Source organism: Populus trichocarpa, chromosome 7, assembly GCF_000002775.5.
Source record: "Populus trichocarpa isolate Nisqually-1 chromosome 7, P.trichocarpa_v4.1, whole genome shotgun sequence".
In the NCBI taxonomy this organism is placed as follows: Eukaryota; Viridiplantae; Streptophyta; class Magnoliopsida; order Malpighiales; family Salicaceae; genus Populus; species Populus trichocarpa.
The window spans coordinates 2,754,190-2,769,776 of NC_037291.2; the positions used below are offsets into that span (position 1 = coordinate 2,754,190).

The 15,587-nt window shown below is 36.7% G+C and overlaps 3 protein-coding genes across 3 annotated transcripts; 2 read left to right on the forward strand and 1 right to left on the reverse strand.

Annotated features, from left to right (window-relative positions):
* The first annotated feature begins 541 nt into the window (after nucleotides 1-541).
* LOC7477990 (protein JINGUBANG) lies at nucleotides 542-2,450 on the forward strand. The gene has a single exon (XM_024604857.2). It carries the CDS (start codon nucleotides 903-905, stop codon nucleotides 2,289-2,291), a length of 1,389 nt encoding a protein of 462 aa, XP_024460625.1. The 5' UTR covers nucleotides 542-902; the 3' UTR covers nucleotides 2,292-2,450.
* Nucleotides 2,451-4,461: 2,011 nt separating this feature from the next.
* On the forward strand, nucleotides 4,462-10,529 carry LOC7473119 (extra-large guanine nucleotide-binding protein 1). The gene is made up of 8 exons (XM_002310731.4): nucleotides 4,462-6,170; nucleotides 6,278-6,415; nucleotides 6,507-6,611; nucleotides 6,709-6,894; nucleotides 7,879-8,059; nucleotides 8,653-8,894; nucleotides 9,183-9,346; nucleotides 9,597-10,529. The coding sequence occupies exons 1-8, from the start codon at nucleotides 5,010-5,012 to the stop codon at nucleotides 10,192-10,194; spliced, it is 2,775 nt and encodes a 924-aa protein (XP_002310767.2). The 5' UTR covers nucleotides 4,462-5,009; the 3' UTR covers nucleotides 10,195-10,529.
* A 415-nt stretch (nucleotides 10,530-10,944) lies between these two features.
* On the reverse strand, nucleotides 10,945-15,587 carry LOC7473118 (protein root UVB sensitive 4). The gene is made up of 10 exons (XM_024605532.2): nucleotides 14,910-15,587; nucleotides 14,411-14,557; nucleotides 14,094-14,240; nucleotides 13,413-13,475; nucleotides 13,173-13,249; nucleotides 12,694-12,799; nucleotides 12,041-12,143; nucleotides 11,792-11,943; nucleotides 11,624-11,689; nucleotides 10,945-11,469 (listed from the first exon to the last, which is right to left on the reverse strand). The coding sequence occupies exons 1-10, from the start codon at nucleotides 15,378-15,380 to the stop codon at nucleotides 11,233-11,235; spliced, it is 1,569 nt and encodes a 522-aa protein (XP_024461300.2). The 5' UTR covers nucleotides 15,381-15,587; the 3' UTR covers nucleotides 10,945-11,232.

Genomic DNA, 15,587 nt, shown 5'->3' on the forward strand with positions numbered 1-15,587 from the left:
ATGTAAAACCTATTATTGCTCATACAATTTAGGGTTCTTATTCGAGGGGATATTCTTGGCCAAGTTAAGATTGTTTATTTTGGTTTTATTTTCTTTGTTAAAACCACTTCATATTATGTTTTTATTTTTCCAACAATATAATAAAGAGTAAGGAGCTTCCATTGTGTGTGTGATTTTGTATAATCAATATCCCTATCTAGGGAGGGCATGCGTTGCCCTTTAAATATTTTTCCTCGCATATTCAACGATTATAGACAAGAATTAAAGGGAGAAAATTAAACTGAAATATTTACAAGTCAGATTCCAACAAAATGGCTAAACCATGAACTATGATTTAGTCTTTTAGACCAAGTCAAAGGTTAGATATATATGCTTTGTACGTAGTTTACAAGATGAATCAACAACTTTTGTCTCTTTTTAGCTAGATCTTACAGGCACCCTTGTTTCAACACCACAAATTATCCCGAGCTCTCCGTTTTAGCACCCTGATGATAGATAACATGCAGTCCTAATTAAATTCATTATCCTTTTTTAAGTTCAACACACCCTGGTGGTCGACCTTATAAGCTACCAGGACTGTGATTTGCATAACTAAGCATGGGCTACATGGCATTGGATTCATTTGGGTTTAATTAGTTTTACTATTACAGCCTAATGAGATTAGCCTTTGGATCTGTTACAACAAAAATGATGTAAATCTGTTGGTAAAAAAAAAAAGGGTCTACCACAAATTTTCATATCATCAACAGCTAGGAATAAACTGATAATACTGTCCTCTATAGCACCTTCTGTTTTCTCCTTGCTTTCGGTTTCCTCCATACCTGGTCATCCTCTCCATTCTCTACTTATTATATTGCTGTTCTTTCTTTACCTTGTGTAAAAATCAAAACATAAACTCTTCAATGTTAAAGAAAGGTTCGAAACGAGGGAGCTCATCAAGAGGAGGGCGCATTTTTTATGAAGAGAATAGCTTGCTTAAATTTAGCAGAATCAAGAAAACTAATCTTCCTGCTGATAATGATGATGACTTTTTCAATACAAGAAATAGCCAGGATCAGGTTGTAACTCCCTCCAACTCGAGTTCGCCTTATAATATTGTCTCTCCGGTGGAGAAGTCTCCAAGGTCCTCTCAGAGGATCACCAACATTCCTTTTGAAGACAATGATGATAATTTCTCTCCTAATGTGCTAATGGGGTCATTAGTACGAGAAGAGGGTCATATTTATTCATTGGCTGCATCCGGTGATCTTCTTTATACTGGTTCTGATAGCAAGAATATAAGGGTTTGGAAGAATCAGAAGGAGTTTCCAGGGTTTAAATCGAATAGTGGATTGGTTAAAGCAATTGTGATTTCTGGTGCAACGATATTTACAGGGCATCAAGATGGGAAAATACGGGTATGGAAGGTCTCATCCAAGGATCCAAGTATTCATAAACGTGTAGGGACCTTACCAACTATGAGGGATTACTTCAACAACTCGATGAAAACAAGTAATTATATTGAAGTTAAACGCCACAAGAATGCGGTATGGTACAAACATAGCGATGCAATTTCATGTCTTAGCTTGAGCGAAGATAAGACATTTCTTTATTCATCATCATGGGACAAGACTTTTAAAGTTTGGAGAATATCCAATTCTAGATGCCTTGAATCAGTCATTTCTCACGATGATGCTGTTAATTCAATCGTTGCCGGAAACGATGGCCTAGTCTTTACAGGATCAGCTGATGGAACTGTCAAGGTTTGGAGGAGAGAATTACAAGGGACAGGAACCAAACATTTCTTTTCACAAACGTTGTTGAAACAAGAATGTGCTGTTACGGCAGTGGCGGTTAATCCTAACGCCACAGTTGTCTATTGTGGCTCATCAGATGGGCTTGTTAACTTCTGGGAACGTGAAAAACATATGTCTCATGGTGGTGTTTTAAGAGGTCATAAATTGGCCATTCTATGCTTAGTTACAGCAGGGAGCCTCCTGTTTAGCGGCTCAGCTGATATGGGAATATGTGTGTGGAGGAGAATGGGAAACGATCACATATGTTTGTCGTTGTTAGCAGGCCACAAAGGACCTGTCAAGTGCTTGGCTGCAGAGAAAGATCACGAGTCCGCGCCGAACGAGAGGCGATGGATTTTGTACAGTGGCAGCCTTGATAAGTCTGTAAAGATGTGGAGAGTATCTGAAAACGCACCACCAATGGCATGGAGAGGCTGTCCTAGTAGTGCTCCTACCTCCATGCCAAGTTCACTGCCAGCAGCTACAAGCTTCCCAGCTCAGACCAGGAATAATTAACGATATTCGCAATTAAAAAAGAAGAAGAAGAAGAGAAAAAAAGAGGTTATGTATATGTGATTCGTTACCTTAAAAAATGAAATTGGAAATTTTCAATTCTTTCACCAATTCAGTTGTTTTTGCAGTCAGATCAAATAAAAATATTGATGAGTTCTTACAGATTGCTAGCTTTCCTTTATAATTAATTAATTTCACAGCTTTCTTTTGCAATTTTATTTTATTTTATTTTAATCAGTGACAAGATTACGCTTACCTTTGCTTTAAGTATAATATAAGAACTTAAACATTTTCTCATAACCAATAAAATCGTTTAGGAAAAGGAAAGAATATAGCAAAACATTAATTGTCAATGAAAGCTACTGATGGAGACTTTGCCTCTGATTAATGAGTAGCTGTTCTTTCTTTTTTTATAAAAGTTGATATATGATCGATGCATCAGAGGGATGCCTTCCAGAACCTGTGAGAAATGTGAACCAAACTAAATGCTTGAAGATTCCTTACACCGAAAGCATTGTACGTATTTGATGATGAGCTTTGATAGAATCTTTTGTTTAATTTGTTCTTTAATTGAAGTGCAAGAAACTTCCATGCCTGAGCTCCATATGGAATTATATTTATTTTTTCTAGTTATTTAATTTGTGGTTTGGATTGAGGATAATCTGACGAGCGCCCAGCAGCCTAAATACTCAAAGATTGAATTTTATGCAGAATTGAATGATTAATTATGCTTTAATGACAGCCAGAAAAGAAAAAAGAGAGCATAGAATATTACTTTACGTAGATGCTTGTAACAGTGATAAAAATTGTTTTTAAAAATATTTTTTTGTTTAAAAATATATTAATTTTTTGTTAAATTTTTAAGATTTAATTTTAACAAATAAAAATGAAATAAAAAAATATATTAATTTATTAAAAAATATAAAATTAGGTGAAACAACTAAGGTTCTGTTTATTTTTCAGTTTCAAAAATGTTTTTAAAATAATTTAATTTTTTTTTTATTTTAAATTAATATTATTTTTTATTTTTAGATTATTTTAATATGTTGATATCAAAAATAATTTTTTAAAAATAAAAAAATATTATTTAATATATTTTTAAATAAAAAAAAACTTTAAAAAATTAAACAGAGTCCTTTTTTATCTAAGTCAAATATATGGTGCTTCATTTATTTGAATGGTCCATATTTATTGGCAGATAAAGTTCTCAGCTAAGGTCACAATGATGTGATATTTTGCTTTTTTAAAAATGAAGATTTTGGCATTATTAAGCAACTTTCAAAAGAATGTACAAACAGTATCCTATGGGTTTTAATTGTTCTTCAGAATTATCAATATGCTGAGCTTAATACTCGTACTTATAAAGGATTGATTTGATTACTATAATAACTATAAGAGTAAGAGGTTAAATATTAATTTTAAATAATTAAAACAATCATCACATTTTTAAATAATTTGTGCATGAAATAGAAAATTTAAATATTAATTTAACAATGAACGAGGATATAAGAAAAAAAAAGAGAAAAGAAAAAGAAAAGGGCTTAAGGAATCGGTTCAAACTCAGGTTACTTTGGATATATATTTTTTAAATTTTATTTCAATTAAAACTTCATGTGTATTAATGAAGAACATAAGAATAAATAAAAATAAAATATCTAGGAATAAATATTTGGGTCAGAAAGATCCCAAAGCAGGCGGCTCAGAGAAAGAGTTGGAGAAAAAGGGTGCGGAAACCCCGTGCGATTCAACTTGGTCTCCATAACATAGCCATCGCCAACCTACCCACCCTGCTAGTCTACCCTATACAAAAAGTAAAAAAAAAAAAAAAACACATTCCCAAGCAGGAAACTGAAAAAAACAGTAGCAGTAGCAATCAAATACCCACCACAGCACAATATTCTCTCTTCTGGGACCTCTTTTATTGCGGTGGTGTGTGAAAATGTTTTTAAAAAATTGATTTTTTTTTATTTAATATACTTGAAAAATATTTTTACCATACCACCATTGCCGCAATGTAAACCAGCTCTTCAAGCGTTGGTGGTGGTGGTCCCATCCATGGCCCTACCAAACCCTACATTTATCCCCCGATTCCACCACCACGATGTAAAAGACAAAAGTTTGTGTCCCCCACCACCACCACCCTCACCTTTCTTCCAATAACACAAGAAACCAGATGCCCCCCTTGCCCTTGCTAATGCTAATAATAACACCTCCACACCTTGTTATAGCCTTTCCTTCATACATGCACATGGCAGTTCCATGTGCATGATAATAATAATGAATGAGCTTACAGTGTCATTAAACCAAAGCATCTTCTTCTCTTCATTTCTTTGAGTTCTTATTGCCCTGTTCTTGCCTGGTTTTCTTCCTTTACTTCTCCAACGCATCTTCCTTCTACCCAAACACCCTCTTCCCTTTTCCACTTCTCCCAAAAACCTGTCCTCTTCTCCTAGCCTCCAATCTTGAAACCCAAATTTCCCTTTCCATCATCTCTTCAATTTCCCTCTTCTCACAAGCAAACTCATTATTCACCCACTTTCCCTTTTCCCTCGTCTTTTTTTCATCTTTTCCTTCCAAATCAACTCAATAGCCCACACTTTTCCTTACCACTCACTTTATTCCTCAAAACCCAACAACCCAAACTAAAACAAAAACCAAGAACATGTTTCCTCTTCTTGTTTTTGAAGTTAGGGTTTCAATTTGATCTACAAATTTACGAAAATGCCACCAGACACTGAAGATGGAGTTCAATACTCATTCGCTCTTGAATACACCGGTCCTCCGGTGGGTTACGATATCCCACGCGCCGTCCCAATCAACGTCAGCAAAATCCCTGTCGCCGCGGTAGTTTCTCACATTAATTTCCCACGGAAGATCACCTTACCTGTAGTAAAGCCCCTGCTACCCTCATCTGATACCAGTAAAAACCCAAATTCTGTTATTACCGGTAAAATCCCAGGTAAGGATTGTGGATCTGAAGAGGGAGTTATAACTGTTTCGCCAACTTCAGTTATAGAGAGAGCTGCTGATTGTAATTTGCAAGAGAGTGTTTTTTCTGGTGAGTTAAGTAGTTCAGGTTTGTTAAATGATGGGGCTAGGAGTTCAAGTACCATAGAGTTTTCTGATAGTTTTGATGATAAATCTCGTGATGAAAGTTTGTTAAAATTGAGGGTTTCTAATGAATTGTCATCGATTCTAGATTGGGAGTCAAATGAGTCTGTATTAAGCAGTGTTGATGTTGATGATGAGTACCCATCTTCGCGTGTTTCTAGCGTTAAGGTTTCTAATAATGAGGTGAATGGTGAGGGTAGAAAAGCCCCAGTTGTTACTTTTCGCGATATTGAATCGGATGATGGTGTTGGTGGTGATGATACTAGTGATATTGATGATGGGTTTGAAGGGAATGAAGATTTTTTGGAGGAGGAGGATAGGGTTATTCGGGTTAAACGAGAGGCAAGAAGTAAAGGGAAGAAAGGGAGTTGTTATAGGTGTTTTAAGGGGAATAGGTTCACGGAGAAGGAAGTTTGTCTTGTTTGTGATGCGAAATATTGTAGTAATTGTGTGCTTAGAGCGATGGGATCGATGCCAGAAGGGAGGAAGTGTGTTACCTGTATTGGGTTTCCGATTGATGAACCGAAGCGTGGGAGTTTAGGGAAGTGTTCGAGGATGCTCAAGAGGTTGTTGAATGATTTGGAGGTTAGACAGATAATGAAGGCGGAGAAGTTGTGCGAAGCTAACCAGTTGCCTCCAGAGTATGTTTATGTGAATGGAGAACCTCTTTGTCATGAGGAGTTGGTTATTTTGCAGAACTGTTTGAACCCGCCTAAGAAGATGAAACCTGGAAACTATTGGTATGATAAAGTGTCTGGTCTCTGGGGAAAGGTGAATATAGTGTAATACTTTCAGTGATTATGTTCTTGTAATAATATGATATGGCTTGTTTCTTTGTTTTGGAGTTTGATGGTTATTTCAAAATTTTAATTTAACAGGAAGGGCAGAAGCCTTCCCAGGTTATAAGTCCTCATTTGAATGTTGGGGGTCCAATTAAGGCAAATGCAAGCAGTGGAAACACGCAGGTTTTCATTAATGGCCGGGAGATCACAAAAGTAGAGCTTAGGATGTTGCAGGTTGAGTCTTTACACATGCTCTTTTCTTTGTTTGTTTTGAATGATTTAATGTGAAGGGTTTAGTATTAAGACCATTTTGTTGAAATTGCAGCTGGCAGGAGTTCAATGTGCTGGCAACCCTCATTTTTGGGTGAACGAGGATGGATCATACCAAGAAGAAGGACAGAAGAACACTAAAGGTTACATTTGGGGCAAGGTATGCTCTACATGGAAACCTCATCCCTGCCTGAATTTTCTGTTTCTGCATTTATATATGCACATGGGAATTTATTTGTTTCTGTGTTACTTAACAGGCGGGAATGAAGCTTGTTTGTGCGTTCTTATCACTACCTGTTCCTTCTAAACCTTCAAATTCTTGTGGAGAACAAGTTAATAGTCTGATTAGCAGAAGCGTCCCAGACTACCTTGAGCAGAGAACACTTCTGAAGCTGCTTTTAGTTGGATACAGTGGATCTGGAACAAGTACTATCTTTAAGCAGGTAGTTTCTCAATTGGGGAATTTCACCTCTAAATTTGTTTATGTTAAGGATTACCAGTCTTTGCTTAGTGTCATATGGTCATTGTCTTGTTTTCCAACTACGGATGTTAATGAGGTTTTCCTGTCATTACTTTGTGTTGTATGGTTATGGTCTCTTTTTCTATCTAAGAACATCCAAGTGATGTTTCAAAAGGTACATAGATGTTATTATGCTAATGCATTTATTTGATTATTAAATTTAGTTGGAGAACCTTGGATGGTAAAGTAGGAACCATCAACAGTGTTCAAGCTATTTGCTATTCTCAAGCAACTGTGAAATCAAACATTCCCTCTGTTCCAAATTAAATTTCCATATTTGATTTGCTCAAAATTTTAACTTTTAGTAAAAGTGGGTCCCACTTATATTTCTTTATGCCGTTATCATTGAAAAGTAGTAGAAAGCATATTCCATAATGAGACAATGCTATTTAATAAAGGATAAAGTGGGAAAATTGAGTGTAAAATATGTTTATTTTAAGAAAGCGTTAGTTTTCCAATCTAACCCTAGACACTATGCTTAAAGCAGTTTAAATGGTAAGCCAAAGTTCAACTTTGAAACATAGTCAAACCATCAACAAAAGCAATTTATTTGGATTAAAAATGAGTTAAAAATAGGTGTAACACTACTAGAACAATGAAAAGGCCCACTCAGTTAGGTGGCTTGTGGGTTTTGTGCCATTACAATGTTTGTCATTGCTTGTATTGGACTGGTTAAAACATCTGACTACTCTTGGAGGGAGTGCTTGTATGTGAACCTTGTTCTGCAAGCTTTTTACTTTTAGTATGCATTGATCTGTGTACCTGTATGCTTGTACTCAGTTTCTCTAATGTGGCCCTTGAAATTATCGGGGCCATGCCTTATCCTGCAAAACATGGCTATAAAAGCAATGCTAGACAATGCTGTCCAAAATTAGCATACTTAATTTTAATTCAATGCTTTTTTCAGGCAAAGATTCTTTATAAACCTGTCCCTTTTACTGAAGATGAGCGTGAAAACATTAAACTGACAATCCAGAGTAACGTGTACGGTTATCTTGGTATACTTCTCGAGGGCCGTGACCGTTTCGAAGAGGAAAGTTTAGCTGCAATGAAGAAAGTGCGATCTACTGATGAAACAGAAGCTATTGGTATGTTGAGTCTCTCTATTCTCTTTATCTTCTCAACTCTCTTTTTTTCTTTGTTCTTGGTATTGTTTTTGAAGAATGACCCTCGTGTTTATTACTAACTCGTGTGTGGACATGCATAAAGAGGAACAAAAAAGAAATGCCCATGGATGCATATAACATGTATAGATGAACACCATTAGAACTAAAAGTGTATAGAAATCCTTACCCCAAGTTCTTTCTGAGAATTTTGCTATGAACTTAGCTTTGGGAAGAACAAGGGTTGTGGCTTCACATTTGTAATTTCCAACACTCTTTTGTTGTATGGGAATACACCAGATTCTAACTTACTCTTGCGTCCAAGTAGTGTATCAGAGATAAGGAAACAGATTTTAGGTTGGAACTGGGATGGGCCAAAGAATGTTCCATCTTCAAGATGTGATTAGATAAGTGCTTTGTAGTATTGATGAATAACATGCTGTTTCAGAACGTGTTGAATCCACTCACTTACAATGTAGAAGTAGGTGTGTGACAGCTGATTGATTTACATTTACTTTAAAATTCTTCGCGGGCTTATATTCTGTAAGTGCCTGAAAGAAAATGTTTTGTGCTAACAGGCAGTACCAGTAACACCAAAAACCAAACTATCTATTCAATTGGTCCAAGGCTGAAAGCATTCTCAGACTGGCTTCTGAAGACCATGGTTTCAGGTAATTTGGAAGCCATTTTTCCTGCTGCTACTCGTGAATATGCACCATTAGTTGAAGAGTTGTGGAAGGATGCAGCCGTTCAGGCCACTTACAAGCGGAGAAATGAACTGGAAATGCTACCTAGTGTGTCAAGCTATTTCTTGGAGCGGGTAAGATCTTTTGTCAGGTTCATTTGCTCGGTCAAAATTTGTTAAATTATATAAGGGTTATATACATGATTCTCTCCAATAACAATACCTGATTTATGGTTGCAGTGGAATTCCTTTTCTTTCCTCAGCTTGCATAGGCTGAGCAATAGTAATGTTTAAGCTTACCACTGGGTTGATTAGGGGTTTATAGACCATTTTGTTTCATCTTATTGTGCTCTTGCCAAACATATTAGATGATAATTTTAACCGCAGTTTCTATGTTATTGTTACTAAAATTATTCTCCACAGGCTGTTGAAATATTGAGAACAGACTATGAGCCCTCAGATTTGGATATCCTATATGCTGAGGGTGTTACCTCATCAAATGGGCTTGCTTGTTTGGACTTCTCATATCCCCAGTCAGCATCTGATGATAAATACGACACTGAAGACCTGCATGACGCTTTACTTAGGTAGGAGCCATGATTTATTATAGATATGCCTTAAATTTTAGATGGTTTAAATTTCAGATGGTTTAAGCTCTGGCCTTTGTTATGAACAGCTTGTAAGCAATCACTGCTGCTTCTGTGCTATTTGCTCAATCTCTGGCATGGCTCGTCTAATTCTTCTATCTCATCACCCAGGAACATTATTAAATATGTAGTCATTTGAAGTGGTATCTTTTTATTGTTGACAGTTTTTCCACTTCTCTTTGGTCACCAGGTATCAACTAATTAGTGTACATGCACGGGGGCTTGGAGAGAACTGCAAGTGGCTAGAGATGTTCGATGATGTTGGGATGGTCATTTTTTGTGTTGCCATGACTGACTATGATCAGTTTACAGTTGATGGGAATGGCACGTCTACTAACAATATGATGCTGAGCAGGAAATTCTTTGAGAGCATTGTTACACATCCAACATTTGAGCAGATGGATTTCCTTTTGATACTAAACAAATTTGATCTGTTTGAGGAGAAGATTGAGCGAGTACCATTGACTCAGTGCGACTGGTTTGATGATTTTCATCCAGTGATCAGTCGCCATCGCTCCAACAGCAACAGCAACAGCAACAGCATTAATACTAGCCCCTCACTTGGTCAGCTGGGTGCACACTACATGGCAGTCAAGTTCAAGAGGCTCTACTCTTCACTCACTGGAAGGAAGTTGTATACTTCTGTGGTCAAGGGACTTGAACCTGATAGTGTTGATGCAGCTCTTAAATATGCGAAGGAGATTTTGAAGTGGGATGAAGAAAAGCCCAACTTCAGTCTCAGTGAGTATTCAATGTATAGCACTGAAGCAAGCTCCTATTCCCCCTGATCAGTAAAGCAAGAAACACTTGTACATGGATCTTGGCTCTAAACAGCAGTTCTCATTGCCACTGTACATATAAGGGCACAGAAATTAACGAGAAGTTTTACTTGCGTGAGCTATTGCAGCTGTAAGATTGTTAAGCCAGCCTTTAGGTTTATCTCGATTTTCTGCAGCAAAAAATTTATTTCCGAGATTATCAGCACAGAAATTAGGATGAAACACTTGTTTTCCTCGTCACACTGAAGGAATCGCTTGATGTTGGTTTTCTACCTTGCGTGTAGTTATTTCCACACCTGAACAGAATCGAATATTCATTTGTAATATAAGATGATATTACAAGATGTTTCGGATGCCGTCTTTCTACGCGCACCAATTTTCGTTGTCTCTATTTTGTGAAATAAAGTCTTTTGATAAGGATGAACGCAGGCATGTGTGATGGTTAGCATTTGCATATACTTGTTCAATGAGAGTAAAGATAAATAGTTAAATACAAGGAAAAGAGAGAGCAAGAGAAACTGAAATCATTATTTTCATGCTTATATGAAAATTATAAATTCATTCTCTCTCTTCCGTTGTCTATTTCTCCATTTAACTGGCGGAGGCAGGTGGATTTGTAGCAGCCTTGTCACATGAGCCCTCAGACGTCATACCGCACGTACCAGATTTGAGGTGTAAAAAATCATACATGTCCAGTTGATCTTCCTGACAGTGACAGGCTTATAAGATTTACATTTAATAAGTTGCTGGATAATCAGATTGAATCAGAATCGGGTATATTAAATTTATATTGCAGATTCAATACTCAAAAGAATATTGAAGGCTACCAAAAGCCCCAGGCACCCTACCCTACTGTATACAATCATCCACCTGTTTGTGTGGCGTGCATGTTTGTATACATAGATATTCGATACTCCTGAGAAGCAACTCAGAGAGACAACAGAAACAACTTGTCCCCCTTTTCAAACAATTTTATCCCCAAAACTCTTTGATGATGTATCAGAGAGCCACCCACAATATTACAGGAGTACACCCAATCTTCCACGTTCAATCATCTACAAAACTGTATCTAGCCTGCTCTTCTGTGCTGAGTAATATGTGTTTTAGAGCCCAACCCAGAGATCCCATTTGATCATTCAAAGTGGACAAATCCCTTTTTGCAGATTGCTTGCTATCATCGATCAATTTAAACCACTCCTTGAAAACCAAGTCCGAGACATCTTTATCCTCCACAGCCGTCTCCCACATGCTGCTGAAAAGCAGGGCCTTCCGAATGTAGCATGCCTATAATAGCAAATGTACAAGGCATTTTACGTCATTAATGTGAAAAAAGTAGGAACACTGCCAGATTCTCCTATCAACATGCATACCGTAATGATGTGATGAAAATTATAATGCATGCACCATACGTAATGGTTATTTTACAAATTCCTTTTACCTGCAACAAACCCATAATAACATCTGCAGTACCAGAACCCTCCCGTAGGCAAAGTAGGATACCTCGCTAGAAATTCATCAGAGAAAAGAACGAGTGAGACAAGCATTTTAAGAGGAGCGGCTGTATAATTATATGAAAATGCAAGGAAAAAGATTCTGATGGCTATACTGGCTTAATTCTTGTCCATTCTCTGCAAGAGCTCTCCATGCATACAAAATAATAATCCTCGCTAGTTAAAGACTGCATTGCCATCATTGACAACTTTGGTATCTCACTGTTGGTATTTAAGCACCTTATTCTAATGGGCCACAATTCTTTGTCTGTTAAAGAAACCAATAATTAGCTCAAGTTGCATCATTCATAACACCTAATATCAAAGCACTAAAAAACACTAAAACCTGAGAAGAAAAGACCCACTTTTGGTCCATAGAAAATCAATTCCTTCCTCTTTACTCACTTCTGCAGGTGAAGGAACATGCCCGAAATCAATCCATGAATTTAGAATGATTTCAAGCCTATCCTGAAAAGAGAGAGGAAAAGTGAGAGGTTGAACAGTGAGCTTCATACTTTGAGGAAATACCTCTATCTATAAAATGAGGACAAGCAGTACTAGAGCATATATGCTGTAGAGATGATATTCATTTTTACAAAAGCAAATTTGATCCATGGATGTGCTGGGACTTCAGCTGGTTTGAAATAAGTGATGGGTTAATATTAAAGTTCAATCAAGATACTTTCAACATAATTGCAAGAGTAAATAAAAAAAAACAAATTTCTAATAGTTAAGAAACAAGGAGAGCACAATCTTATTATATTGTCTGGGTACAGATAACAAAACAGCCACGAGACATCTAAAATGTGGTATCTCTGGAATTTGAATACGGGCTTTGTTTCATTCAGGAGTGGTTCAATAAACAGAATCGATAATAAACCAGCATGCACATAGCAACAGAAAGAGTTTTTTGCATGAGAAAAGAAAACTGAAAATCTCAAAATCTGCTACTGAGCATATCTTGTTCTTCAACGGTCTCAAATGTAAAAGTAGATAGATTATGCTAGCCCATACAAACCTTAGTTAATGTTTGTAGATGGACATGCTGGAGTCCTTGATATATTCCAAAAAGGTCAATAGCTGAGAAAATGGGGTAAACAAAGAAAGGTAAACCTGCAAGCAATCTTGCATATTGACAACAAGTCAGAAATATACAATGGCATAAATCAACACAATGAATTCAGTTAGCACATTAAGGATAGGTCCAAATGGTAGAAAACATTATTTCTTCAGAAGGGAAGGTTTAAGTGTTATTCGATTAAGATCAATTTAAAATAACTTTTCAGCATCAGAATATGATGAGAACCAGAGGTACATGTAACTTTGAAACAGGAACATATGTATAAAGTGGGGAGTAAAAACATGTATAAGCGTAAGACATGTCTCAGCTGATTGAATATCACTAAAATCCAAAAAGTTTATTACTGGGTGGAAACTATATTTTTATTGATAAACCTACAAAAACAGAAGGACATTGTAGGGAAAGAAAGAGAAAACCTTTGGTTGTTTTTGAACAACATATTCAGAAGTGCAGCAAGCATGAGACCAAGGTTATCAAAGCTAACCGTTTGTATCTGAAACCCATACCACAGGTCAGGATATGTTCACAAGGAAAAAGAATAAAATTCTGTATGAAAGACATAGCAGTCATGCAAGGAAAAATTATAACCTGTGCTTTGGCAGAAACTTCACCAATATTATCTATAGACATAGCAGTCATGCAAGGAAAATTATAACCTGTGCTTTGGCAGAAACTTCACCAATATTATCTGCTATTGCAAAGCTTCTATGAACAGCAGACTGCGTATTAGAGAGACCCATTACAACAAAAAACCATAACATCTAGAAGTGCTTTGTAAAACTGCAGTCCCTAAGAATAATGATGAAGTGGGTGTAGCATGCTTCCATTTACCACATATGAGGGCAATGATGGTGGGGGCTCACAACTTATTTTGAGCCACTAAATTTACTTATATTAGAATCGTGTTGTTTATGTGCTTCACTGTTTGAGTATGAATGCCACCTAGAACTGGCACTGCAATGACTGCAGACCATGTTCTATGATGAAGCTAATGTTTAGCAAGCAACAGCAAAAGGTACATAGACAGAAAAGAACAATCAAAAAGGAAAAAAAAATCAACAGACTGTTGGAGGGGAAATTGTTAAACAATAAACTTGTAAACACCGCACAAAGTAGTGAAAGTAAGATACTACTATAGGCATATATTATTCATTGATGCTTCTTTGTCCTCAACAAACAAAATTTAACTAACATTATATTCTCCAAAAAAAAAAAAGAACTAATTTACATCAGCATATCATGAATGCTGATGCTGAAACCATTCTTCAGACTAGAATTGAAAACTAGGACAGTTCATGTAATAGAAAGGAGAATAACAGTTAAGGGCAAATCCTTACACCAGTTGCCAGGTAGCACGCAAGGCTTATTTGTTTGGCAATGTTGGCTAGAGTCGCGAGAAGCAAGAAATACTGAGGAAATGTGGGAGTCAGCAGCTCAATTCCAATGCTCAAACTGAACAGAACCGATGTCGTGAACCTAACTCTCTGCAAAAGAAAAAACACCATAACAGAACACATTAAGTATAGTGAAGGCTCTAACAACACCAAAATACAGTGCTTGTAACTGCAAGACTTTTAAACATCGCCATAAGCAAATAAGTGAAAAAAGCTTCAAACCTATAAATCAGAACTTCTAATGGAGGCAGAAATTATACCTTCAAATTAGTATCAAATGCAGATGCTAAGCTAGCAGTGTAAATACATCTACTTAGCCGTCCAAGTCCATCCTTCAACACCCAGTTAAGAGCTGCTGCCGATGGGAGTGAACGAGAATACCCAATGCCTATAGCTCGAAACATTGCCTAATATAAAAAATCCCATTCTCAAAAAATAAGCATTCAAGTACGCCAGAATTTCCTTTCAAAAGAAAAAAAAAATCCCATTTCTTTCTAATCATCTCTGCTTGTTTATCCAGTTTTTAAGTCTTATCAGTTAATATTCCTTATCAGTCTCCAAAAATTTCTTCAGCAACTTTAATGGGTTCAATTTAAAATCACCAAACAATTAAAGCAACAACCTTCACATTTAAAATCATAACCATAAGCTATCCACGCTCAATTCAAGCTTATACTACCTAGAAAAACAGCAACCACCCTCAAAACTTCAAAACCAAACGAGCCAAAAAAATTAAAATCTCTTAGGCATAATACATACCTGAGTTGCAAGAACTTGCAAAGCAGAGCTAAAAACTCTATGCAAAAACTTCCACTTAACATAACCCATATAATTCTCAGGTACTTGTTTAGGTATAAAAAAATCCTTAATACCAAAACCTGAAACCCGAACCAATTTACGAAACGCATCTTCAAAATCCAAAGAAAAGGACCCTGCACCCCCATCAAGACTGACTAACTTCAAGCTATTCCCTTCATATATATACCTCGAAACCCGACCCGACTGCCTAATGACAACCGGCAACCTCAGCACTGAATTGGGTTCAGACCCGGATGGACCCGGAACCTTGTCAAGGCCTTCTTCAGGTTCATAATTAATAGAAGTTCTCAGGGAATTGGTTAAAGGTAGGATTTTTGGAGAGGTTTTGAATTTTCTTGAAATGGGTTTTTGAGATTTCCATTGAAAGTTGAGTTGATGATAATTTATGGCTGCGTTTAACGTGGATTGCATTAAAAAGAAAAAAAAAATTGAACTTCTGTTTTATGGTTACAAAAAAGATTGGAACTTTAGAAGAAACAGAGATGAGCTGAGAATTCTGCTATTATTTTCCCGTCATATTTTAAAAAAATTGGTTACTTGTTGGGTTTTTGATACGGGGAGGGAGGGATGGGAGGGAGCAACAATGGAGGGAGGGAGGGGGGGTTTTAGGACAGTGAG

Coding starts and splice junctions, on each gene's coding strand:
- LOC7477990 (XM_024604857.2), top strand. CDS start 903: ATGTTAAAGAAAGGTTCGAAACGAGGGAGCTCATCAAGAGGAGGGCGC.
- LOC7473119 (XM_002310731.4), top strand. CDS start 5,010: ATGCCACCAGACACTGAAGATGGAGTTCAATACTCATTCGCTCTTGAA. Junction 6,895..7,878: donor CAAGTACTATCTTTAAGCAG/GTAGTTTCTCAA, acceptor TGCTTTTTTCAG/GCAAAGATTCTTTATAAACC. Junction 9,347..9,596: donor CTGCATGACGCTTTACTTAG/GTAGGAGCCATG, acceptor TTTGGTCACCAG/GTATCAACTAATTAGTGTAC.
- LOC7473118 (XM_024605532.2), bottom strand. CDS start 15,380: ATGCAATCCACGTTAAACGCAGCCATAAATTATCATCAACTCAACTTT. Junction 14,241..14,410: donor CATTTGATACTAATTTGAAG/GTATAATTTCTG, acceptor TTTCTTTTGCAG/AGAGTTAGGTTCACGACATC. Junction 13,250..13,412: donor AAGTTTCTGCCAAAGCACAG/GTTATAATTTTC, acceptor TATGGGTTTCAG/ATACAAACGGTTAGCTTTGA.